Source organism: Podarcis melisellensis, assembly GCF_964234715.1.
Source record: "Podarcis melisellensis genome assembly, chromosome: 10".
Lineage (NCBI taxonomy): Eukaryota > Metazoa > Chordata > Lepidosauria > Squamata > Lacertidae > Podarcis > Podarcis melisellensis.
The window spans coordinates 4,816,581-4,844,460 of NC_138542.1; the positions used below are offsets into that span (position 1 = coordinate 4,816,581).

The following is a 27,880-nucleotide window of genomic DNA, read 5'->3' on the forward strand; positions in this document are numbered from 1 at the left end:
TTCTGGAGAACCAGAGCAGCGCATGGAAACAGAGCGGTACCTATTTATCTACTTGCACTTTGACGTGCTTTTGAACTGCTAGGTTGGCAGGAGCAGGGACCGAGCAACGGGAGCTCACCCCGTCACGGGAATTCAAACCGCCAGCCTTGCGATCGTCAAGTCCTAGGCTCTGTGGTTTATTAGCCTGATGAAAATTGGGACGTGTGTCTTTTGGTGTGGCACTCTTGCAGGAACCAGATGGCCTGTGCAGCAGCGCAGTGGAAAAGGACATGTGCCTTTTGGTACAGCACTGTTGTGGGAGCCAGCTGGTTCTCGTGGCACCACTGCAAGCTCTGACTCATCCTCCTCTCCGAGCTCAACAGCAGCAGCGCTGGAGGGAGGAAACAGGACATTCTGGGATCAGATCAGAAGCTAAGGTGGCTTCTGTAATTCTGGGATGTCCCAGGGAAATCGGGATACTTGGAGGGTATGCAAAACTTCCTGTGGAAATACTGTAACAGTTTATACCACAGATGTTCTGTATCCTGTCCTGCTTCTGTTGCGCTATAGTGCCAAGAGTGCCTGTCCAGATGGCAATAAAGCAGCAACATTGGGGAAGCATCACAGAAGAACTATTAAAGCAGAATGGTGTGTGGACAATCCAGAATAAGTCCACCACTGACGCACAATTATTCTACCAACATGCTGCACAATACTAGCAAAAAAAACCACCCCACCACTCTGGAGGGGGCCACAGGCACAAGAGGCTTGAAAATTACCTGCTTCCACTGGACTCATCCCAATTTCACCTCAAAGGGTGAAAATTACACATCATTTCTCAGTGTTGCCATTAGTCTGGCAAAGAACCACCAGGCCTGTTTATTCTTTGCTGTTAACAAGGCAAGTCAAGAGGAGCGAAACTGCATGATACTTTGGAATGGGAAAGTGGAGGAAGAAAAATGTTCTAAGGTGAACGGAAATGGCTTCTACATCTTCCCAACCGATTTCAAGTCAAGCCAGCAACGCCCTTGGAAATCATACAAGTAATGTTGCCTGAGAGTTTTCATAGCACTATGCCAAGAGTTTGGATTTTTGAATAATAATAAAAACCACCCCTGGGCAAAAATCTTTACATTAATCATCGTAAATTAAACTGGTACTTGATGCTGAAACTGGATCTGTCTCAAGTAGGCAGTACCAGCCATAAGCCCACATCTCTCGCTTGCCAAACAAACTGAGAGCCTGAAGGGAAGATGAAAGTGTTGGCTGTCTCCAAAGAGCTACGTTCAGATGGGAGGCTCTGGACCAAAGCCAGGCCACAGCAACATTAGCAGGGCTGCAAGTGGCCATATATATTAGCTCCACAGACCAAGTTGGTGAAGTTCACAACTTCTTTGCAAGGAGCAGATTGGACCCCTAAAGGATATCAAGAATCTGACCACCACCATATCCTTTTAATCTTTATTATCAGGGTGGAAAAATGAGAAAGATTGGTCCAAGGCAAGGGGAGGGAACCTTTGGCCCTCCAGTTGTTGTAGAACTCCAGCTCCCCTCAGCCCCAGCCAGCACGGACAATGATCAGGAGTGATGGGAGTTGTAGTCCAACAACATCTAGAGCATGGGTAGGCAACCTAAGGCCCAGGGGCCGGATTCGGCCCAATCGCCTTCTAAATCTGACCTGCAGACTGTCCAGGAATCAGCGCTGTCAGAGCTGCCCGAGGTCCCAGCTCACAAAGGACCAACGCCAGTTCGTTGCTATTTACAAAGGTCTTTATTGAAGTTCAGTTTCGATTTCAAAGCCGCGGCGCGCAGCCCTACGTCTCAAACTCTAGACCGCTGAAGCTCCGTCTGAATCTCCTCCCCCCAGACACCAGTTTAAGACTCTAGCCTTGCTCCACCTCTTCCTTTGCTCCTTCCTCCTCTGGGTCCGCCTGTCTGCTGGGGTTTTGCCCTTTCTGGACTCTTCTGACGCTGAGTCCCCTGATTCTTCCCCCTGCCTCCGGCGGGCTTTAGGACCTGGTTCCCTATCCTGGTTTCCTGCTGTCCCGCACGCCTGTACATTTGAACTTGGCGCGCGCGCCCAGCCGGCAACCTTCCTCCTGACCGTTACACTGCTCCTGTCACTGCTTCCCCCTTCGGGGAGGCTAGCTGGGTCTGACTTCCCCTCCGTTCCCTCACTCTCCGAATGTAGCATGGTCAGCCCTGACTCCTCTTCTCTCCCTGCTGGAGGAGACGCTGGCCCTGATCCATGGGACTCTTCCCCCCCACTACGCTCTGGTGGGGAAGCTGGTCCTGATCTCCAGCTGCTGCTTTGGGAGTCCCCGCTGGCCTCTTGTTTCTGGTGCGTCCCCCCTGGGACCCCCCTTGCCCTGGCCATAGGCGCCCCCCTCTGGGAATCTTCTGATTCGCTGGAGAAGCTCATGGAATCTCTCGGTTCACTGTCATACTCCCCTACGCTTCCCTCAGATTCTTCCCCTTCGCTCTCCATTTCCTCTCTCCCCTGTGCCTCTGCTCCTGAGCCCCTGACAAGCGCATATTTACATGAGTAGAATGTGTGCTTTTATTTAAAATGCATCTCTGGATTATTTGTGGGGCATAGGAATTCGTTCATTCCCCCCCTTCAAAATATAATCTGGCCCCCCACAAGGTCTGAGGGACAGTGGACCGGCCCCCTGCTGAAAAAGTATGCTGACCCCGATCTAGAGGGCCACAAGTTTCCAATTTGTTGTCTAGGGACAGCTGCTCATGAAGAACAGCTCACATCATGTTATGGCTGGGTGAGACAGGAACATATTCACTTGTTCTGCAACCACTGAACTGACTCTCCAACTGGTCCGTGTTCACTTCAGTAGTGATATTTGACCTTCCCATTTCTGTAACTTTCTGAAGGTTTCACACACCATGCAGTATATGGCTATATTATCCAACAATGTGTTTCATTGTGACCAAGATGCTTCCATAATGTGTCACATTAGTAAATCCCCTTTAGCAAAGTTCCCTTCTAAGGTTAATTAAAGCTTCTTTTTTTGCGTGCCTTGCATGTTTTATTGCTTCCCATTGATTACAGCTGAAGGGATTCATGATAAATCATCCCAATGCCATTTATGGATATACATCCATCTCACACAGTGTAGATTAGAAAGAACGTGATTATTGAGGGTACCAGACACAAGCGAGGCATTTAGAGTGGACAATTGGGTGAAATGGTTTTTTAAAAAACTTTTTTATAGCAACAAAGTATAATTAAACAAAGAATTATACTTCTATTACACACAGAGGCTTCGCAATAGTCTTCCACCCAAGTTTCTGATCAGGTCCATAGCCACTTAGCCAACTCGGATGCAGCACTGGTAGAAATGAGTTGCTGAACAGAGCAGGAAGTATGCTTTGAACACTTTTAGAACAGTTCAAGTTCAGAGGTGTGATTCTTGAAACAGACTCTAGATGGGGCTGCTGCCAAATGATTTTGCCAATGCTCCAAAGCAGTTCTGAAAAAATAAGCAGGTAGATTTCCAAACAGCCATACAAAGCAGAGGGTGAGAGGATACCATCTTCATCTAAGGATCATAGGGCGGTTTACAATATAAAACAATTCTAAAGCAAATTAAAAGCGGTAGGGGATTATTTTGGAGACATTAAATGTGCTCATACATATATTTGCTTTGGGGATTCCAAAAGAATGAATTATGTGTTGCTTGGTGTTTGCTTGTTTGTTTTCAATTTAATGATTAAGATTACTATTATATACCGTATTATTATATAAAATAAAGAAATAATAAATACCTTATTTTTGGAAGAAGCTTAAACTGCCACCCTATGCTCACTTACTTGGAAGTAAGCCCCATTGATTTCTAGCCAAACTTACTTCCGAGTAGACGGACGCAGGACTTTAAAACAGGCATCCCCAAACTCGGCCCTCCAGGTGTTTTTGTGACTACAACTCCCATCATTCCTGACCACTAGTCCTGATAGCTAGGGATGATGGGAGCTGTAGTACCAAAACATCTGGAGGGCCGTGTTTGGGGATGCCTGCTTTAAAAGCATTGCTCATGGTTTTACATCAGCCAGATCTGTATTTGGTTCTGCGTCATCCTTCATTCATTATCCAGTGTGGTGCAGTGGTTAGTGTTGGGCTAGAACCTGGGAGGTCAGAGTTCAAATCCCCACACAGCCACAAGGTTCAGTGGGTGACCTTGGGCCAATCACTGTCCGGCAGCCTGACCTACCTCACAGGGCTGTTTGAAGGACAGAAAGTGGAAGGGGAGAAGCATGCAAGGAAGTCTATATTTCATCCTCTATGTACATCTTTAATCTTCACTATGAACTTGTGGTATAAACATTTATATCTAAGAATTCAAAGAGGAAGAAATTACCTTTCTGGGGGTTTTGATCCATAAACCACACAGTCACAGACAGCTGCCTCAACATCCAGCTGCTTGGGGAGAGGGAAGCAAGCAAATATTGTTGACAGGCCTGTAAGGTGAAGAGAGACCTTAAGAGAAGTTTTCTAAGTGGATTGTCACATGTTCAGTTTGTTTTCCTAGCACTCCTACAAAAAAAGGGGGGGGGGAGAAAGCCTGTCCAGATTGCTGTCTGCTGTCTTCATCATGTTCGTTCCAAGCAAAAACTAAAAAAATTAAAAATCCTGGAAGCAGCTCATGGCCAAGAAGAAAAGCCCAAAACACAGGCGTTGAAGCCCTTCAGCTTTGGGAACCTTTGTCCCAGGGACCAAATTAAACCTCCTCGGCCTCCCCATTTGGCCCACAAGGCCATTTTGCCCAAGTCTTGCCCACTGTCCTACACCTGATGTTGTGTATGACATCTGGGGTAAAACAGGTAAAAACCCGGCTCAACCGAAAGGGAGTGTGTGGGGCTTGTCAATCAGCTGAATGCAGGCAGTTGCAAAGTGTTTTGCAAGGGGTTCAGGAGGACCCGACAGTCAGCTGACTGGCAATCATGAGAAGCCCCTTTCAAAGCTCTCCGTGAGATACTTCCAGGCAAAAAGGTTGCCTGAGAGCGGGTGATTGACACTGGACAGATCCCATTCCTCACCCCTAGTCCAGAACAGGCATGGAGAGAATTAGCCCATTTCAGAATCAAGACTTGACTCTGTCTGCCATGCACATGTGAGAAACGAAGCCAGTTGCAGTTCCTGAAGAGAGCCGTACAGAATAGGTCACTGGGAGATTTGGCCACCCCAAAGGCAGAAAATCCAGAAAATGTAACTCTTGCTGGAAGGGCACCAACAGCATGCTGGCTTTTAAATGGTGGCCAGTACCTGCTGTCCCAAGGCAGATGCTTCACTCTCTCATGGAAGAGGAGAGCTTTTTGAGTGCCATATAGACTGTGGGAGAAATTCAACATTGCACTCTTCCAGCAGCTAGAAACAAGGTCACTCAGATGTACTTCCAAGGGGCCGTTCCTCATCCCTTTGCCTCAGAAACCTCCCACCTGCTTCCTCTCTCAAGGATGCATATCCTCCAACATTGCTCTGTCAAAAATAGGGATGTCCCATTCCATAATAATACTTATAATACCCCGCCCATCTGACTGGTTTGCCCCAGCCACTCTGGGCAGCTTCCAACATCTATAAAAACATAACAAAATGATTCAGGGCTGCCTTCAGATGTCTTCTAAAGGTTGTATAGTTGCTTAGATCCTTGGCTCAGGCGCCACATAACTCCATACACCCCAACATTTTTTTGATGAAAATAGGGATGTCCTACGGAAAAATGAGACATTCTGGGAGCAAATCAGAAAGTGAGGCAACGTCTATAAATCTTAGACTGTCCCTGACACTTGGAAGGTCGGAAGGATGAGTTTTTGCCTAAACAACCTACATAGGCTGAGGGCACACTAATGGAGAACAGTCCAGTTCAGGTTTCTGTGACAAGTGACTACAGCGCCTTCATTATACACCTTTAGGCACCAGGCAAAAACGTTCGTCATCAACCAGGCCTTTGGTTAATTGACATTCAATGCCAATTTAAAATCTGTTGGGGGTGGGTGGGTTATTGGGTTGTTCTTGTTCTTATTTTGATTATGTGTTTTGTGTTTTTATATTGTGCTTTTATCCTGTGAACCACTCTGAGACCTGCAGGTATAGGGCAGTATACTACTGCTACTACTAATGATGATGATATCTCCTGGTATGCCCCACAGAGGAACTTACGGTCTTCAAATAAAAACATCTTGAAGGTCCCAGGCCACAGAGAGGTTAGGCTGGCCTCAACTAGAGCCAGGGCTTTTTCGGCTGTGGCTCCAACCTGGTGGAATGCTCTGTCACAAGAGACAAGGGCCCTGCAGGATTTGACATCTTTCCATAGGGCCTGCAAGACAGAGCTGTTCCGCCAGGCCTTTGGTCAGGGCGCAGCCTGACTCCCTCCTTTGGCAATCTTTACAAAACTTTATGGTTGCCATCAATTTTGATTTTAATTAATTTTATAATGTTTTTATAATGTTGCACTACTTTGGTGTTGTTAGTCGCCCTGAGCCCGGCTTCGGCTGGGGAGGGCGGGATATAAATAAAATTTATTATTACTATTATTATTATTAATAATAATAATAATAATAATAATAATAATACAATGTCCTTTGGCTAGCCAGGCTGGGGCTTAAGAACCTAGGAGGAGCCCGCTGCATCAGGCCAATGGCCCATCTAGTCTAGCATCCTGTTCTCACAGGACCTGAGGGCAACAGCCTTCCCTCTCCCCTTCTATGATTCCCACTGCCTCTGACTTATCCTCTGTTAATTTGGCTAATCCTCTTTGAACACTGTCCAAGATGGTGACCATGATTGCCTTGTGTGGATTTATGAAGCAGTTGTCCAATGTCCCCTCATCACAGCCATATCTCTGAGGCATCACCTTCAGTGGTGAAATGGCTATTAACTAGAAAGGCCCATTTGGGGCAGTTTAAGAAAGCGAAATTGTTTCATAGAATGAAGTTTGCTATCCATAACTATCCAAGGAGAGCTATGTAGACAAGCCAATCTCAGGATTCGGTGCACTTTGCACCACAGATTGCAAGATCGTTATGTCTGTCTGACCTTATGGCTGTTACTTGAAAGCACTGCATAATCCATTCTGTCCAAACCAAGGAGGTGGGGGGGTGTGGATTCAGTATCCCTTTGGGATGGTGATGCAACCATATGAAAGGGAGGCTGCTGGCCCAGTGATCCAAGTGGGCTTGTCACAAAACCCGGTCATGTTCTTCTGTTCTAAGACCCAAATCCCCTAATTCCTGCTGGCCAGTTTTGGTCAGTGTTTAAAAGGCATCCCGGTTATTAAGTGCTAATGCAGCTGTGAACACAGGGCTGGGGCTTCCCCCTCCTTGCTCAGTTGGCTCAGCGCTCTCTGCAGCTGGTGTTTGCTAGACGGCCGTTCTTGGAGGTGAAGAGTTTGTCCTGCACATGCCGAATGTGTTCATTTCTCAGGAATCAAATGACCACGCCAGGGCTAAACAATGTGGGGAGCGGACAATTTGTTTTGGACTCCTACTACTCCAGATGCTCAAAGATGGTGTGTCTTGATAAATCCAGGACTAAACAAAAGTGCAGGCAGCTCTCAGAAGGAATCAATTCTTCCCCAGAGTGTTATTTTGCACTTTAGCAAATGCCAGCAAGCAATCAGATTTAAACCACTTAGTGCCAGGCGTTTTAAGCATCACTAGCTAAAGCAGAACCAAAATATACTCTGCACTATCTCTCCTCGCCCCCAAATCAATTGGCATCTGCTTAGATAATGATAATCCATAGTTTCATCAAAGCAGCATTGGAGAAGAACGAGAAGACCATCTGGTCATTACTGGCAGAGTAGGGCATGTGATTTTAGGGGGTGAAACTCAATTTTTGCACATCCCTTCAGTGAGGGATCTTAAAAAGATACCTTTGGGTGTGAGCGATTCAAATCTGCTATTATTTTTTGTGATTGGACATTTAGCTTGGTAAGTCTTTGTTTGGTTAAGGAGCAAATAAACTGCTCTTGGAAAACCAAAGAATTTTAGTTTTACCTTCTGAGAGTGTCATGTAATAACATAACTGGCAATCATTTTTAATGATTTCTATGCAATTTTACACACATTTTACTTGCCAAGCAAAACTGAATTATATTCATTTAACCCAAATATCTATTGAATCCCCAAGTGATGTTACAACTTTTTAGCACCCCTCATTTTTTGGAATTTGAAAGTTGAAAAATTCAACATGCCCTATTGGCAGATACTGAGAGATCTGCATTGGCTCCCAGTACATTTCCAAGCACAATTCAAAGTGTTGGCGTTGACCTTTAAAGCCCTAAATGGCCTCAGCCCAGTATACCTGAAGGAGCATCTCCACCCCCATTGTTCAGCCCGGACACTGAGGTCCAGTGCCAAGGGCCTTCTGGCAGTTCCCTCATTGCAAGAAGTGAGGTTACAGGAACCAGACAGAGGGCCTTCTTGGTAGTGGCGCCCACCCTGTGGAACACCCTCCCTTCAGATGTGAAGGAAATAAGCAGCTATCCTATTTTTAAAAGCCATCTGAAGGCTGTTTAGGGAAGTTTTTAATATTTAATGCTGTACTGTTTTTAACATTTGATTGGGAACCGCCCAGAGTGGCTGGGGAAACTCAGTCAGATGGGCGTGGTATAAATTATTATTATTATTATTATTATTATTATTATTATTATTATTATTATAGCAAAAATCACCCAGAAGCCTTTTCCTAGATCTGAACCATAAAATGTGCTGCAGAAAACAAGTGCACAGTAGAAAGGTGCTTATGGAGCGAATAGAACAGAGACCTAGGAACCTAAACTCTTCTGAATAAAAATGATTACAGCCAACAACAGGCCAACTGCTTTGAATAATCTGGGGTTTGGACAAGTGTAGAGTTCATGGGCCAGCATGACTTGTTCATGTTCCTCAGCAGAATTCAAAACTCTGATCAGAAAGGGAAAACTCACATTATGGCACAAATAGTTCCACTACAGAAATTCCAGTTGCACAACATATTACATAGCTGTTCAGTGTGCCTAAGTTTTAAAAGTAGAGTTTACCTTTAATTGAGCTGACTTCAGATGCAAGAGGCTGGCCTTCAGTATTGGGGCAAAGTTATTGGCTGGGGGAACTAGTTCAAAATGAAACACGGAGGGACCACATGCTGTTTCAACACTCACCTTTAAAGGCATAAAACTTGCATGAACCTGATCTTGGATTAGATTATAATGTAGCTAAAGGGACCCCTGGCCATTAGGTCCAGTCGCAGATGACTCCGGGGTTGTGGTGCTCATCTCGCTTTATTGGCTGAGGGAGCCAGTGTACAGCTTCCAGGTCATGTGGCCAGCATGACTAAGCCGCTTCCGGCAAACCAGAGCAGTGCACGGAAACGCCGTTTACCTTCCCGCCAGAGCGGTACCTATTTATCTACTTGCACTTTGATGTGCTTTCGAACTGCTAGGTTGGCAGGAGCAGGGACCGAGCAATGGGAGCTCACCCCGTCGTGGGGATTCGAACCGCCGACCTTCTGATCAGCAAGCCCTAGGCTCTGTGATTTAACCCACAGCGCCACCCGCGTCCCTTAGATTATAATATAAACATACACAAATATTGGCAGCCTGTATTTGGATTCTAATATCTTGCAAAAAAGACATGATAAAAGTGATGGAGCCCTCCAAATATTATTACAACATTTGTGTAGCGCTTTGAACCCCTCACATGCTTTTTTATCCCCTGGTAATCCTTACTATTCTATTGGGGTCAAGTCAGCATCCTGCTTGGCTTGCAGAATGTTTATGTGGAAATCTTACAGCAGGCATGTCCAAAGTCCATTTCGGGGGCCTAATACAGACCGCCGGTCAGCTTAATCTGCCCCCTGTGGCAGTTTATTTCCTGGGGTAAAATCCTAAAAAACCCCTCAACAACTTCAAATCCTAAAAAAAAGGTCAACAACCTTGGTTGGCCCTCACGGCCCTTTGCTTCATCAAATCTGGCCCTCTTTGAAAAAAGTTTGGACACCACTCAGCATCCACTCTTTATTGAGCATTTGTTCAGAAAAGTTTGCCTGGAGATCTTATGCCTCCCCATTTATCAATCATAAACCCACACATTTTGGGGCCTCACTTCCGCAAACTACCAGTAATCTGTTTCTGTTAAAGTGGATTTGTTGTGCCAGAGTTTTAATCCACTTTAATTGCAGAACCCTAAATTTAATTTAAAGCATGCAGCTGAACTCCTCCCACAAAATACTGAGAATCTGAATGCAGCCTAGTGAGATTATGGCAGAGAAATCTGGCTTGTTCTACTGGTTCTATCCTGGGCATTTTCACTTAAGCTGTGAAACAGCGACTGGCTCAGCCTTAACTTGTGTTAACTACTACTTAACTACTTCTCAATATTAATCCTGTATCTTTTACTTCCTTTGGCATGTAGTATTCCAAATCTTTCAACATCATCATTTTGCTGAGGTGATAGTGTTCAGCATTCTGGAAAATGTGCAAGATTTCATCTGAAGTAGTATGGAAGAAAATAGTTGACTTTGAAATGCACCATTGCCACCTAGCGATCATTGCTTAAGTTGCACATATTCAACATTCACACTTCCCAGATAACGTGAAAATGAGAGTTTCAATTAATTGATGTCTTGATGTCATGTTGCGGCTAGTTAATAATGGAAACATGGCTTATTACTTCGCCACAGCCAAAATTTGATTCTGGTGGTGAGCGTACAAGTCACAACACACAGGCTCTGAGAATCTCAGGCAACAAAAATGAAGTCTACTTGTCCTGCACAGAAGTGAATTATAGTTGTGCATTAGCAGGACCAGGTGGAGCAGATGGGCAGCTCAAATTTCACCTTAGCCGCTAAGGTTGCGCAGGTTGTGGAGAGGCATGACAACCAAGGACAGGACCTTCTCAGTGATAGCACCCTACTTATGGATAAACCTCCTCAGACAACCTTGTCTGGCACCTTAAATACAGTCTTCTCCGCACCATGTGAAATCTGAATTTTTATCCCACTGCCTCCATATTGCATTTTTATTTTTATTTTAAATCTTTATTGCGGTCCAAAGACCCATAGAACAAGTACAGAACAAAATACAATTAAGACAGCCAACCACAAGAGAGAGAGAAACCGTGGCAGTCATTTTGTTATGTCTCAAGCATGATGAGCTTTGTTTCTTTTAACTTCCAAAAGAAACTTTGCCACGGGCAGTGTAATATCATTAGACCTGTCCTCCAGCAGATATTTAATATGGGAGGCTTCAGACTTTCCAGACAGATTTGCCAGTAGGGGGTTGATCAGTTGGTCCCTTGCTTGCTCGTACTGCCCACAATGCAGTAAGATATGCTTCATGCAATCGACGTCCTGAGAACATAAACAAAGCTTATTCCGATAAAGGTGAACTTGGATTTAGGGTTTTCTGCTGGATATTTTTATTATGCAACTTTCTTATACTTTTAATATCCTGTTTTTATTTTATCTTTGTGATCTACCCAGATCTGTTAGTAGACAACCAAGAGAACTACAGTGGTGCCCTGCAAGACGAACGCCTCGCAAGACGAAAAACCCGCTAGACGAAAGGGTTTTCCGTTTTGGAGGCGCTTCGTAAAACGAATTCCCCTATGGGGTTGCTTCGCAAGACGAAAAAAATCTTGCATCCCCCCGCGGGTTTTTTTCGCCCTTTTCTTAAGCCGCTAAGCCGCTTATCAGCTGTTCCGCTGATAAGCCGCTTAACAGCTGATCGCTGGAAGCCGCTTGACAGCTGTAGCGCTAATCCGCTAAGCTGTCAATGGGCTTGCTTCACAAGACGAAAAAACCGCTATACGAAGAGCCTCACGGAACGGATTAATTTCGTCTTGCGAGGCACCACTGTACTGTAAGCAAGCAAATAAAAACTCCATTCTTTATCCTCAGCCCCATCATTTGCAATATGGCAATTGTAGCTGAACCATCACTGGGTTTGTTTTGGGGACCAGAAGCAAGAGGCCTGCTGCAAGAACCAAAGGTGAATCTAAGTGCAGTGTCCCACTTCTTATAGCAGCCTATGAGATGATGTATGTATATGAAAATGGATGTGGAACACTGAGCTCCGCTACCTTCCCATGTGAAGGTCTGCAGCAGCACAGATGGGGACTTTGAGAGCTAACAGACAGCTAGTCCAATGGATGCCATTTGGATACAGTATATCTGGTGAAGAGAAGTTCCCAATATGCTAGAGAGTCTACTTTCCATGGCTGCAACACAGCAACAGGGGATAAATTGGATTCCTTGCACATTTAAAGGTGAACCTACCAAAATTTGCCCTTTCTGAAACAAGACACCAACTGAAACCTTTGAAATAGGCACTTCTTCGGATTTGACAATGCAGTTCTCCAGCCAGGTAATGTGTGCTAAAAGCAAATGTACATCAATATGTTTGTATTAGTGAAACTAACATACATGAATACACAAAATTGCTTTGCAAAAATGTGTTACATTAGGCCAAAATTGCAAACAAAGGTGCTTATTAGGAGGAATTCTCTGGTGAATTTTCACAAGACTTCTTTTTTTAAAAAAATCCACAAGCTGGTGTGGAGATGTGGGTAACTGAACTAAAATGCAGTGGAGGTGAAATGGAGATACTGAAATTAGCAGATTTACCCATCTCCACTTTGGCAGTGAGCAGGAGTGTAGTTGCACATAGACTTGCAAGCATGGGTACAAAAACAAGGAAATACAGACAGTCTTTTTGATAAACCCTTTACTGAAATCCATATGTTACAATTAATGGTGTTTTACATTTCTCATCTTCTAAAATCACATCTTTGGAGAGAGAAAAAAAGAACACAGCTTAATCTTAGAGGCTTCTTCAACTTCTTGAAGATGTGGATGAAAAACAAATGACTGAACATGTTTGAGAGCAAGATTCTGTGCTTTCTGGACACAGTTAAGGCAAAGAACTTCTCTTCCCATTCTTGAATTCCCCAGGTGGGAAGAGACTGTGGCAGCAGCAGCAAGCTGCATAAACGGTAGCACAGGTTTGATGGATGTCTTATAAAAGGCTCATAGAATGCCAGAAAGTCAGATTTAACGATAGTCTCTCTTCAGAACATCTTTGGGGTTCTGGCAGGCAAAGGCACGCACTTCACTCAACACACTGAGGCAGGGCTTCATCCTAAGCTGATTTGCCACATACAAAGCACAGTCCAGCAATGCCATCAGGAAGGTTCATCTGGAAGGTTCATTACCCTCCCTTGCTTAAAGTCTGAAATGACTATTGCCTACATCTGCAGTAGCTTGATACCTGAAGTAGCTTGATACCTGAGAAAAGAAATCACCCCAAGTTAGTTCAGCAGATCCGGGGTATCTGGATCATTTTCTCATGGAAGGCTTTAGCAGACATATCCCAGCAGAGATTGTGGTTCTATAATAGAACCATAAAGGCCTTTTGATCGTTTATCAGAAGCCTCAGATAGCATCCTTTGCATTGTATTAATTGGGCTAAAGATAGAAACCCGCTTAATGTGAAAAGCAACATTCCTTGGGGAAAGGAGTAACCTTTCTGTAATTTTTTGAAACTTGTACTGCACAGGGCCTTCATACCATAGGCAAACTCTGTTAAGTATGTTTCTGACTTTTGGGGAAGAGGACAATGGCTGGATTCTTGCATCATAGTAAATGTTTTCCTATGAATATGCAGATCTCTCCCCGATAAAAAGCGAGAGCGAAGACAACAATTCTTGACTAAGCATTACATCTGAATTGGGAATTGTGATCTGAAGCCAATATTTGTTCTTAGGTTGCCATGCAGGGGCCATTTGGCACCACAGTCCCCAGGTCAGATGTAACACTAAGCCAAGGGGGGGGCGGGGGCGGGGGCGGGGGCGGGGTTGCTTCCACTAGCTGCTAGGGAGAAGCATAGCAAAAGTGATCTGCGTATTAACAGTAAACCATGACTTAGCATGATGTGGAAATTCAGCGACAGAACTATGAATGCCAACACTTCTTATAGGCCAAAGCCTGGAGCGCTGGAGATGGTCCGCCCCACATATATCAGGAGCTGGAGTCAGTGGCTGTTGGTAGTGGTTGATAGGGCAACACTGCTTGCCCAACTTCCCATCACTGTCATTGCTGTGGCTTACCAGGAGGGGGAGTGGCAAGGCTGGCACAGTGCAAATGCAGTCGTGGATCTGGTGCTCCCACTGGTGCATTTCCATCATGCCAAGCTCACTGCTGCCTCACGCCCAGTGGATGGGAGGTCAGGAAAGCAATGCTCCAGGACCAACTACTACTATCTATATTAATGCCTTTCTCATCCTTGGATCCCCAGATGTTGTTGACTACAACTCCCATCATCACTGGCCATGCTGACTATGAATGATAGGAGTTGTAGTCCAACAACTTCTAGGGACCAAGGCTAGTCTATATGGATTTCCCGAAGGGAGTGGTGAGGGCAAGAGAGGGGTAGGTTTGGAAGCAACCCATATATCATATGGAGGCAAAACTTGTGATTTTTACCAGCAAATCCAAATCTGCTTCAGTTTTCCAGCTTCCCATTAATGTAAACTCACTGGAAAACTGCAGCAAATTTGGATTCACTGGTAAAAAAATTATTTCTTGCATTATGTTTTTAAATGTATGCTTATTTAAAGCTGAAATTTAAGAGGATTGTGTGAAGACACACTCTAAGCCTTAAGCCACTGCATAAGGATATTGGGAGCCCAAGAGGCCACTGGAAGTTTCATTTCTGAGCACCATCTATGTACAACCCTTCTAAAAAGCTATCTGCTATTGACAGCACAGTTTCATTGGATATACCACCCGGTGTCTGGAATCAGAGTAGCGGCACATTTAATGTTCACCCAAGGTATAGATTTGCTTGATAAAAATCAATACAGTACATCTTTTTCCAAGCCTCGCCTTCGACATGTACAAAATGGTCTCATATACACAGAACTGTGGGTGCCCAATTGCTGTTATTATTTCAGCCAAAGAATCCCAGAAATAATCATCAACGGAAATCCTGCCAGAGTCCTGTTTCCTTACTTATTTTGATTTCTGCGCTCGGCATACTAAGAACGAGACGAGGAATCCAAGGAACATCACACTGCCGGCAATGATGAGCACCGCTTCCAACAGATGCAGAAGCTTGATCTTATTGGTCACTTTCTCTCGGAAAAACTCAGCTTTCTTATCATCAATAATGGCCGTCTGGAGGAAGAAGAGGGAGACCAAGAGCAACATTATTCCACACAGAAGTCCACAAGCAGTTTCCTCCCCACATGTGGGAACTGCAATGTCAAGTTATTTCCATCTTGGATCTACGAAAAGGAACCTGCTTACATCCCTGATTACACCCAGTTCCGTTGCATAAAAAAAATAATAAACAGAATGGTGAAAGGAGGGGGAGGAACAACAACCAGCTGATTGTCACATCTTCTTTCAAAGTGCTACCTAAGACCTGCAAACCTGCTCGTGGCCATCAGGCTTTTATCTGCCCCACACCTGCCATCATGATGGGCAGGTTTGCTCAGTGAGTACAGCATTGCAGGACAACTGGGGAGGCTCAGTGGGCCTATATAGACTCATGTGTTGGAGATTCCCCACCCAGGAGTGGGTGCAAGAAGAGAGTCAGGGACTTAAGTGGTTATCCATACATTGCTCAAAATGTTTTACCAGCACATGCTGCACATAGTGCAATGCAAGATAAATGTCACATTTATCTATCTTCTCAATTGAAGTTATTCCTTTGGGTTTCCAGGAGGCCTCTCATCTGGGCAACGACCCAGACTCCCACCTGCTTAGTCAACAAAGTGATGGTCTCAAGGCCACACCCTGGGAACCCAGGTGCTCTACAGCAGCGCTGGCCTTCAGGTGCTCTTGGGACTTCCAGCTAGTATGGCCAAGGGTTAAGGATCATGTCATCCAGCAATTTCTGAAGGGGACCAGATAGAGAAGACAGACAGAGAAGACAGCTGGGGAAGCCAAACACAGAGGAGAAGGCTGTAGTAAACAACTCTAATAGGGCAGCTGGTTTACAACACAAAGCATTCAGAAAAGATGAGCCCCTGAAGGGAAGGGACACCATCCAAGATTGTGCCACTTCAGTTCACCCAATGGTATTGGGATACGACAGGTTGGATTGGAGAGGGTTAATGGAGCCAGGATAACTTCAGGCCAGGCATGGCCAAACTTGGCCCTCCAGGTGTTTTGGGGCAAGAATTCCCATCATCCCTGACCACTGGTCTTGTTAGCTAGGGATGATGGGAGCTGTAGTCCCAAAACACCTGGAGGGCCATGTTTGGCCATGCCTGCTTTAGGCATTTCTCATGCAGTGAAGTTTGCAAGGCACACCTTCCATGTGGGAAGCAACAGAAAAATGGTCCAAAGCGACACTTGAAGATGATGACTCAGACTTATTTTTCCATATATCCAGCCATATTGCAAGCAAGTTTAAGCAGAAAACACTGTAGAAAGAATTTTGGGAAGAGGCTTTACTCTGAGTGAGGCCTCAGAGAGAAACACAGGAGAGTGTCTTTGGGAGCAGCTGCTGCTCCTTTGGAGATCTGATGGGGAGCAGGTGGATTTGCTGTCGCCAGTGCCTCAGCTGCAAATAACCTCCAATATTAAAAACTAAATTCCACCACTGCTGCACCCATGGAACTCATCAACACTAAAGAAGTAGGACAAGCATAATATATAGATTAACTGTGATAGAAAGAAAGTCTTCAAATCTTGACCAACATTTTTAAAGGGGTAGGAATACAACAGTACTTATATAACTAATGAAGAGCAACAGAGAACAACAACAAACAGAATTTACCTCATTCAGCCACAAAATAGGAAAGAGAAATGGCACCTTGACCTGTTTTAGGGCGCTGCAATAAAACATATGAAAATATAATTAGAATGAAAAAATTGGGCAAAGATCCATAAGTCAGAATAGCATTTATGCAGCAGTTTTTGCATGTTCAACAGGAATAAACCTAAAAAGAACTACCTATATCCTGATATGTTCAGATGATCACATCTTATGAAGCAGTCCTTAATAATAATTAAAAGCCCACACACATACCCTTTTCACAGTGTGAGCCATCAAACCGTAAAAACTCTAACCTTAGTGTCTGAGGCTGGTAACCATAGTTCCCTGCTTTGGACAGAAGAGAAGGCTAAGGTTCCAGAGCTTTCTTGGTTTGATTGATTGTGCTGCGAAGGGAGGAGCAAAGGTCCTGTGACCAGGCAAAAGACTCATTCATCTCTCTAATAAACCAAATTATTAAATTATTTGCATACATATATAGCTATGATCATTGGAACCAGCCCAGTATGGGCAGCTAAAGAGAATGATCTGTATTTCCTATTGCATTTTAGACAATATTGTCACTATTGTGTGCTGTCCTAAGGCTAGACCTGAATATTCTTCAAGGTAGCATGGAAGAAAAGAACTATATGACTTGTCACAAATTTCCTCACATTTTTCACCAAGTTAAAACCTAAATAAAGATTCTCCCAAAATTTCACTTCAGCATGTCTGGTGGGAAGCTACAGGTGTCCAGAGCACATGTGATGCTTTTCCTTTGGTTTTCGTCAAAATTAAGTTGCATTAAGCAGGAATAGAAGTTCTTTCTGAAGTTTCATCTTCAGCAGAAAACCTAAAGCAGCAGGAGCCAATTGGGTGCCCTTCAGATGTTGCTGGACTCCAACTCCCATCAGCCCCTGCTGCCTTCACAGGATGGACGTGCTTTGGTTTGTGCATTGCTTCAGAAAGTGCAACTTCAGCAAGTCTGGCTTTAACTGAAAACTGTATCTGATTTCTCTCCATTCCTATATATTGACTTGAATACTGTGTATTCTTCAGAAAGGAACTTCTGTCTTTTTCCTTGTCATCTAAACTCCACGTTAGATTGCAGGGGACCTGGGATAGAGTTGGGTCCAGTTATGTCACACTACATATTCGAATTAACTGTCCAGACATACAATGAGTGATAATTTCTACTGTATCCATAACATGTTGAGGAACAAAGTGTCCAACCCTGAAAATGACTAGGTTCAAGAATGCAGAGGGACTTACAAACCCAAGACTGAGAATTTACAGAGAAGCACATGCAGTACTTTCTAATTCAATTAAAACAGCAACTTACGTAATTTTTGTAGTAGGCCTCACCAACAAATTGATCTGCAGTCTTTTGGCAAACTGCAGTGTAAACCCTGTGGTCTAAAAAACACAACACAAATAAATATGAAGTGCCATGAACAATTGATGCCGCGGGGGGGGGGGGGGCGGCGACACTAGTAATTAGCAGCATTAAAATACAGTAACATGTTTTTATTTGGATCCAAAATTAGAGCATTTCCTATTATAAGAGCAGCTGAACAGGAAATGGCCAAAGTTACACGATTTATCTTTAGCTGCAACTAGACATTGGCAATCACAGCACCACTGCAATTTCAGATTTCCCTAGTTGCTCATTTTCCCAATCTTAGGTCTGGTTTTTCACATTTCCACAGCATTTTGAAACTCTCATGAATGTTTGTCAGCATTTATGTGCAAATTTATCCTAATCTACATGTCTGTATGCAATTTCCTCAACTATAATGCGTCCTGAAGATGTTTTTGGCAATATATGCATTGATACGTAGACTTAATTGTCGCATATGCATTTCTGTCGACAATACTTGGCGAGAGAACTGCATTGCAAAAATCTGGAGAAGAGCTATGAAGAATTTTGAAGGAGGGCTGTGTTTCAGTCCACTTTTTCTTTTGGGAAGAGTGAATTCCTAGCGGCAACACCTTGAACAGAGGCTATTTATCATGATTCCACATGAGTTACATCAGAGTAGCTAGGTCCTTGTTTGACCTGAGGGTTATATTCAAACCTCCCAGGGCTAAATGCCCCCAAACCTGCACTCACTTGCTCCCCCCATCCCCCATGCCCCTGTGCAGTGCTGGGTGGGGCAACACAGGCAGTGAATCCCCCATCCCATCTGCATTGCTGGCCTGGAAGTGCTGTGATAGGGAGGAGGGTTGCCATGCCTGGTCTGGCTTGCAGGACATGGGCTTGCCCGCCCCACACAAGAGGAGGTGTGCATGAGCCCACAGTGCAAAATTCGGCCCTAAAGTGATGGAAGCCAATTTTAAGACATTTCCCTTTAAGATTTGTCTCAGGCTTTTGTCCAATATGGGAAGGACATTGTGTGCACGTCCAATCTCTGGCACTGCCAGTTAGAGCTCGAAATATTCCGCACCTGAAAACATGGAGAGCTGCACAGTCGGCGTGGTCAGGACTGAGCTAGATGTCTCACTTGGTCTAAAGCAGGTTCCTATGTTCTTTGATATCAAGAAATGGGGCAGGGGAGGCCACTGCCAAGAGTGGAGAACAATTCTCCTTCGTCTCACATGGCTGAAGCAAACAGGCCCTGCCCAGCTGTAGAAACATCTGGCAACAACAGGTCCCTCAGGGCGCTTTTCCCGTGGCAAACACTCAGGCCCCTCTTTCACAAACCCCAAAAGTTAATCCCAAGATCACATGCAGTATCCATAAGTTACAGGCTGCTACTGCACCAGAGCGCTGGTGCCAAGATCCTGTGTGACAAGATAGAAGATGCTGAGATCCCACCTCACCCCCTTTGTGGGGAAACATTTAAGTTATGTTTAAGTTATGCATGTAAAGGATATCAGTCTGAGCTCTACTGCAAGCCAAATCCTAGTTTCTCTAAATGACAGACCTGAGGCACTTAGGGAGGGGGAGAAAGCGAAAGGGTACAGTGTGATTCCTTACTGGCTCTACATCCAAAAAGGTCATATGCTCAGGTGGATTTGGGTGCAAGCCTTCAACGCCTTGAGCAATTTCTTCACTTGCATAGAGGAAGTGGGGGAGTGTAACATATACAGGTTTTCCTGAGGAGGAAGAGGAGAAAAAACATCAGTACAATCCCACGGCAGTAAGCCCTTCTCTTTCTAGCACCTAGCATGCTAAAAACCATGCTACGCAGCCTATATGGGGAAAACTACATCTGTTCCAGGGGCCGCCACCAAACAGACCCTATGCAGCAACATGCCAGGGGCTCAGAATGGAATTGAAGGCCATTTTCTTCATGCTTGCAGCTGCCAGAGTGCCACCAGTGGTCAGCTTAATTGGGTAAGAGATGGAGGGGGATCAAAAGTATGCAGGTTGTGAGGAAAGAAAAGGCAGAAGTTCTTTAGTTATTCTCATTTTTTAAAACTGAGTTGGAAAAGGATTTTGGACTCACAGTGCTAACATTTGAGGCAAGTATAATGACATCTCTACTTAAATTGCACAAGACATTGCATTGTGTAACAGTGGCAATTTAGATGTACATTAATTTATACTGTAAAAAAATGATGCAACCACAGCTAATAAACCTTTGACATGCAACCACAATTCAGGTCTGTTTTGCCCCCACCACACGATCAGATATAAGTTTTGAATGTGTAGTGCCAGTATAGCTCAGGATACTAACATGGCTTAACATCAAAAAAAGAAAGACTTTGCAAATTATTTCATTTTCATCTCACCCTTTCTCCAGTGGGAGTCCAGGCACACCTGCAATTCTTATGAGTAATGTTGTACAGGTTGTTGTATATGCAAGCAAAACTTTTACAATGTGGAATTCTGCTCCGTGTACACATCCAAACACCTATATGTAGATGTTTGAATGTGTGTACATTTGAAGTATTAAAAGTTTGTGTACAGTGAATAAGATCTGTTGCATTTTAAAAGATAAAAACAAAACTCTCACAAGTGTTTCAGTTCTCTTTTTTCAATTTACCCCATTGTTGAATTTTACTCAGCTTTACATTATAAAGCCTCAGTCACAACGTGCCCTCGCAAGTGAGTTCAGATGCAGCCCTTAATAGATTTACTCTTAATAGATCAACTCCATTTTAGCAGTATTGCTATAGAGAAAGGGCTGTTGGTTCCCTTTTGAATCTAATGGGACAACGTAAGACATGACTTAAGCTCCAATGAAATCAGTGAGAACTCAGTGCAAGTAACATAATTTGGACCCAATACAGAGCCTTGCCCCTGGTGCCTCCGTTCTCACCAAAGAGCTGTTAGTTGGACAGTAGAGGGCACAGCCTATGGCAGCACCACTTCCCAAGTTCATATTGTCCAGAGCTCCAAATCTTTATATTAACCACTCCAGTAGCTTGCTCATCTCAAATTGCAGGCAGATACCTTGTTTGCAAGAACTGATGTCCAGTGCCCCAGCTAATGTGCAATTCTGGGATATCTCTTTCTCTGTGCAGAAGCAGATGTTGTCAGGATTGACAAGAGGAGATGCAAAAGCACCTGGAGGAACGATGAAGCGATAGAGTGGGATGTCCTTCACAGTCTGTTCACTGTCAAAGTTGCTGTAGATGGATCTGGATATGAAAAGGGACAGGGAGGTAGCATCTTAATTTAGGAGCAAACATACAGGCACCTGTAATTTCATAATTTCTATTATCCTAATCTGCTATCCATATACTTCCCATACATTTGGTGGCTATCTGCAAAATTAAAATACGAGCCAGAGATTTCAACCTGCCCATTACTTTCAGTGTGTTTTCAACACCTCTCCAAACGCATGAGCTGACCAAAACAAGCCTAAACACATTTGAAGAGCTAATTTAAATTTGCAACCCTTATGGATGATTTTCCTCCTGGGAAGGCCTGAAGAAATATTGCTTCACAGCAGTTTTTGATACAGTGGGACCAAAAATTTGATGGGCTGCTATAAAAAATAACTGGTGAAAAGAATGGCACCAGAGGAGTTAACACACTAGTTTTCCATATGGGTAAATAGTAACTTTGGGGGACGGTTTCTATTGGCAAATAGCACTGTAGTTGTGTGATTTGGGGCATTCTGTGCCTGCCTTTAACTTTAAAAAGTGTGGAAGAATTTGGTCATTGATCTCTCATATGATGCCCAAATTCGGCCTAAACAATGCAGAAGCTTTGCCAGATCAATGTTGGTTCTCTTCAGTGTTACCCCAAGCTGACTATAAGCCAGATTTTTTTATATAAAAAACAAAAGCAAACTTTTAATCATTATATCCTTCCTAACTCAAGCATAGAAAAGGACTTTATGATGGTCTTTACCTGCAAATATCAGAAGAAAATAAGTCAAGTCTTGCAGTCTTTTGGACAAAGGGGGGGAAGGAAGCCCCATCTGCAAATAAAATGAGAAATATCATATAAATTCCCAGCTTGCGCTCAGGTTTGCACAACACACACGTAAGTGCAAAACTCAGCTGCCAGTTCACTTGTGTTCATCTATCTCATCTGGCCATTTTCACAACTGGATTGAGAGACACTGCAGACAGACGTTTCAGAGGAAGGCAAGAAAAACATACATCTGACATCTTCCCAAGGCTTTTAACATTAGAGTGCAAGATCTGAAGCTTTTTAATGGTACTTTTAAAAATATTGTCGGAGTTAATTTGGAAACCACCCATTGGCTGACCTGAAGCCAAGATACAGAAAGTCATCTAAGGTTACACAGAGTCCATGGCAAAGAAGAAACCATTCCTTGGATTTAAACAAACACCACCCACATCTTGTTGACTAGCAAGTGAGGCTGATTCCACCTCTCAGCTATCCCAGATATCAGGGAAGCAGGATAATGAACAGACCAGTTCGCATGTTATTGTAATGATTAGGGGTGACAGATATTTTCTTATTTTTCTACTTCACTGCCTTGGAGGGGCGGCAGGAGGTGATACATCCAATGACTGGAGACATGGATCATAAAAAGTAGGCGAGATACATTCTGTCCACATAGGTAGGATCTTTTTCATAATTTAAATGGGTTTGTGCTCTCCAGATATTGTAGACCACAACTCCCATCATCCCTGGCTATTGGCCATGCTGGCTGGGGATGATGGAGGTTGTGATCCACAACATCTGAAGGTTACCATGACTACCTCTTGTTTAAATATCCCAGCAAAACTGCAGCGCTTACTGCTTAAAATGCTGACCAGCCTGCTTTTGCGTATGGCACTGAGCTATTGTTCAAAATTCCAAATGACAAAATGGTGACAAATATGTTGTCTTTGGTCTGCAAATCCTGAGGGCCTGAAGGAACAATCAGACTTCCCTCAGGTCCTCTCTCAGGGGATTTAAACAGCCCCCGCCACCCAGCTCTTCTGTGACAGATCAACCCACCCACCCACTCCATTAATTTCGTATTTCACTTAATGAATTGGCCTTGCTATGGGTGGTGCGGTCGCCATATTAGCGGGGCCAGGTAGGAATTTGTCTATCAGGCGAATTGGCCTGGAGGTTTTGCCTACCTCATAGCAATCATCACAACTTTGGTGGTTTAGGCACTGGGTAACCTTAGTCCTGGTTGGAGGAGGGGTTGTACCCTCACTCCCCCCCCCAAAAAAATAGGGTATCCCATTAAAGGGATCAGTGAAGGAGTTGCTTCTGTCCATATGCCCTGACAGGGTCTTTGGGCCTCAGCAGCGATCCTTGTGGGGACCCCTCTGTTTGATGTAAGTCATAGGAATTCCCACTATTGGGTTGACTCTGATGTCATTTCTGGCAGGCAAGTCGGAAATAAATGGTTACCCATTGCCTATCCCAAGTCTCTTGATCTGTAGTCAATACAATTGTGGCCTGACTTCAACTCTTGTGTCTTTTACTGGCATTTTATTTGAGGGGAAAGTGTGCGGCCTGGGCCTGCACTTAAATAGTCACAGGATAGGAACTAAAAAGACCTGTGGTAAGAGAACTCGCAACCTCCTGGTGTGTGTTTAAGAAGAGCAAGTTAAGAGTGCTTGGGAATTATTCACTAAGCACAGCTACCAATTTCAAATGGTAACACTATGCAGAATGACAGAAGGGACTGTGCTACCTTCTTAACACCCAAAGCCACCCTTATTGTAGGATATAGGGAGAGCGACAGCAATTGCTCATATCTGCAAGCGTTTTCAGTCATGCGATTTAGTGGCTTGAAAATAGAGGAGGGAAATCAAATGTACACCGACAAAATTGGAGGAAAGGCTATCATGACCCAACATGCACCTACAGGAAAACAATCTACAGTAGAATAAGAAAACTGATGTCACCTGATAATGCTAGGTTAATTTATTGGTGCCAATCCAAGAACTAAGGCTGGGTAATTTAGAAACCCCAAATAGGTGGAGTTCAGCCAAGTAGAAATTTCATAAGCATTCCTAGATGACTCATTCCTATAAGTGAATGGGACTTTACTACCTCATTGAACTAGACTTGTGGGTACTTGTTTGACTGGAGCATTAACAACTCATAATTGGTGCCCACAGTAAGAACAATTACCATTCTCTAGGTCAGAAGTACTCTGAACCAATTCCAAGGGTAAGTAGTGCTCCTGTTTGTGATTGTTGAAATAAATGAGCTGCAGAGGTAGCACCAGCTTTTTTGATCACATCTAAATCTGAATATTCTCTGTGATTTCACAGTAGAGCTATAGCTGCCAGCCCCATGACTAATAACAAACACACACTCCTTCAATTCCCACAGGCTTCCATGGCCTGCAGGGAACACAGTGCATCTGGCTTCCATGGCCTGCAGGGAACACAGTGCATCTGGCTGAAGGACAAACACAGCACACAGGAGCTCCCAGGAGATGTTGCTGCAATAAAATCTCACAAAGTTTGTTTATTGGCACTTGTCCGCTTTTAGCTTAGTTGTCTTGTTGCTCCATTTTTCTCTATCCCTCTCCCCCGCCAAGAAGACATCCTAGAGGTGAGGCATGTGGGATAAGAGGCATCACCAGGCATCTCAGGTACAAACGTCACCAACCTCCTGTGTTCGCTGTGCATTTCTGCACGTAATAGGAGAACAGCAGCAGCCAAAACAGGGAGGAAGAGACAAGCTCAAGCAAAGTAATGATTCTCTTGGCAGAGTGGCTCCTGCCCAAGAAGACCTTTCAAAGCTTTCACCCCAGGCTTTGTGTACTACTTAATATTATTTGTTATATTTTTCCTACTTGCCCTGCACCAGAGGGTCTCAGGGCAGGACACAGCACATTAGGGACTCAGCTACACAGCTGCAAATAAAACATTTTAAAGGTGCTGTAATGTACAATATACCAATGTGACACTAGAGGGCAACAGTGAGCTGTGCAAGATTCAATGTATTTTTAAAATGTCTTAAAATAAAACATTTTCACAGCATTTTTTATGTGTGTGTAGTTTCCACCAAAAACACAATGCAAACAGCAGTGCAGAATACAAATTAAAAAACCCTTCTCATACAGTTGCTTGTTTTCTGTGCTCATCAATGCACTCGAATTGGTCACCAGGGGAAGGCCCTACCAGCACTATTTTTTGTGCCTCTAAATCCAAAGTTGTAGAAGAGCGCTCCTGTGTCTGCCCCCCCCCCCATGGCCTTATTTTCAAGCAAACCTCTTCAGGGTGTGGAGCATCAGTTTGTCATGCACAGCACTGTAGGAACAGGCAGATCTGCTGTTCCGCCTTCTATCTACAGAGATCCGCAGTGCAGCCCCACAAATAACCCCATGGATATGACAATGCATTTGCAGGACAGAGTCTTTCTTTGCAAGGTACATGACATGTAGGAATGTGCTTGGTGGCAACCTGGGACAGACCCATATCGAAGAACCATTAAGTGTACTGACAATGCAGAACACTTGTGCTCTTATCCCTCTGGCTCAAGGTTTTTAGTAAGAAATTGGTCCTAAATATCAGTAGTTTACACCCACCCACACTTACTTACCTGTGCCGTTGATCATAGCACAACCTCCGGCCCAGTATGAAAGGGTGCTATAAAAGGAAAAAAGTGGGATGATACAGGTCAGGTGACAGAACTTCAAAGAAAGATCCATTTTGCTATACATTTTTCTATATTAATATAGGAGTTTGATTCATGGCACAGTGTTTTCTTTCTAGAAGGATTCTCTGACGCAATCCAAGGCCGGATCCAATTATGCAGTTTCCTAACCCAGAGTCTAGGGCTGCTACAGGATTCACAAGCCTGGCTTACACTGGCAGGTGTCAGCCATGTCAAGCATGGACAACCTGTGTCACGCCTCAGGCACAGCTAAATGGAAAGGAGCCGTGCATGTTGGAGAGCTCAGGCAGTAGAGCATGAGATGCTTAATCTCAGGGTCGTGGGTTTGAGCCCCACATTGGACAAAAGATTTCTGCATATAAAATAATATATATAATATAATTTATTATTTATACCCCGCCCATCTGGCTGGGTTTCCCCAGCCACTCTGGGTGGCATCCAACAGAATACTGTATTAAAATACAATAGTCTATTAAGTGTTAAAAGCTTCCCTAAATATATATAATATAATTTATTATTGCAGGGGGTTGGACCTGATGGTCCCCGTGGTACCTTCCAACTCTACAGTTCTAGGACTCTATGGCCTACTCGCAAGAAGGTACATCTGCATCCTGACTGCCAGAGCCTTATCATTTGGAGGCTGGGTTTACATCTTACTTGTTAGTGAGGGAAGCCACTTCAAGGCGATTATTTCCCCATTGCCCTCTACACTACTTGCTCTTTCAAGACCTGTGAAACCAGCCTAAGCGAAACATTTAACAAAACAGAACTGCCCAAACCAGTGCATGAGAAGGGTGGGTGCTGTGCTAGGTGAAGCATTGCTATATATACACATTGCATTTGAAAGATCTGCTTCTATGAGCCAAAGGTAGGAATGGCTTTGAAGGTCTACAAAACTCACCTCTGTCAAGAATACTAGTGTAAAAATCAAGGCTTGGCTTTAGTGTGCTGTTGATCCACAAAATTAAAATTAAAATCTCATCTGTATCCCTCCCTCCCAAAAAAGAACTCAGGAAGGCGTACATAGGACATTTGATTTTATATTTAAAACCATCTTGTGAGGTAGCCTATGCTGAGAAGAAGTGATCCCCTTAAAGTTAATTTTTGCACCAGAACCTTGGTGGTGGCAAGTTTCATTCTCCTCCATAGCTTCAAGGCAGGGAGGCATATGGACCCAATGACCATCATCTTGGCCCTGTATCTGCTCATAAAGCCAACAGAATATATTTATCCCGAACAAGTGTTGTCAAACACATCTCTGCAATAGAGTAGTTTCAAGCCTAGCAATCTCCTGTGTTCCATCTTTCTGCACTGAAATAACAATCTGAGAAGAACCTGCTGGATCTGGCCAAAGGTCAGCATCCTGTTCTCCCAACCAGGTGCCCACGGGAAGCCTGAAAGAAGGACCTGGGGCACAACAGCACCCTCCCCGCAAGGGCCACTCAGAAGCATCCTGCCCCCAACAGTCGAGGCAGGACATAGCTTTATCCCCAATGTCCAATCCTCTTTCAAAGCCACCCAAATTGGTGGCCATCACTGCCTCCAGGGGGAGGAAATTCCATATTTCAACCATGTGCTGTGTGAGAAAGTCCTTTATTCTATCCTGAATTTTCTAACAGGTGGCTGTAAAAGCGTGCAGAGACACGGAGGTCAGCAACAGCAAAGTAAGAAAGGATCCAAAGTACATGATTTCTGGATCTTTTACAAACCATTGAAAAAAAAATCTATGCACATTTTTCAGATATACATTACGTTTTGTCTTTATAAGTCTCGATGAGTGCCGTCTTGCTTGTGTCATTTTTCCCATTGTGGATTCTATAAAGGCCGTCCAGTGTCTCATTATACTTGAGAGAGGAGAGAAAATGCACAATTTTCAGTACAAATGGGTTTGATAATGAATGTAAATCCCAGGGTTCTTTTCTATCTTCAAATAAATGTACACCATTCCTCATTTCATGCTTCTTATCAATCAATTTATTTCTCTTACACATTTTTGCATGCAGACATACCATTCTAAAGCATGGATTTGCCAAAACTGAAGGCAAGAAAAGTAGATCTATCAGCAATATATCTATTTAAGATGGGTTAGACACCACCAAGAATTTGCATCTTTTAAAAATAACCCAAAGTAAGATAC

General features: G+C 44.0%; 1 protein-coding gene across 7 annotated transcripts in view; it reads right to left on the reverse strand.

Annotated features, from left to right (window-relative positions):
* Positions 1 to 12,681: 12,681 nt before the first annotated feature.
* The window catches only part of CD36 (CD36 molecule (CD36 blood group)), a 74,994-nt gene continuing 59,795 nt past the window's right edge, over positions 12,682 to 27,880 (reverse strand). For all 7 annotated transcript variants that reach the window (XM_081927768.1, XM_081927771.1, XM_081927766.1 and 4 more), the window contains 9 exons: positions 27,496 to 27,587; positions 25,669 to 25,715; positions 22,045 to 22,114; positions 21,139 to 21,326; positions 19,717 to 19,835; positions 18,079 to 18,152; positions 16,761 to 16,815; positions 14,984 to 15,148; positions 12,682 to 13,258 (listed from right to left, as the gene is read on the reverse strand). In XM_081927768.1, the coding sequence (XP_081783894.1) occupies positions 14,984 to 15,148; positions 16,761 to 16,815; positions 18,079 to 18,152; positions 19,717 to 19,835; positions 21,139 to 21,326; positions 22,045 to 22,114; positions 25,669 to 25,715; positions 27,496 to 27,587 (810 nt within the window). In that variant the 3' untranslated portion in view covers positions 12,682 to 13,258. The remainder of the gene's footprint in view (positions 13,259 to 14,983; positions 15,149 to 16,760; positions 16,816 to 18,078; positions 18,153 to 19,716; positions 19,836 to 21,138; positions 21,327 to 22,044; positions 22,115 to 25,668; positions 25,716 to 27,495; positions 27,588 to 27,880) is intronic.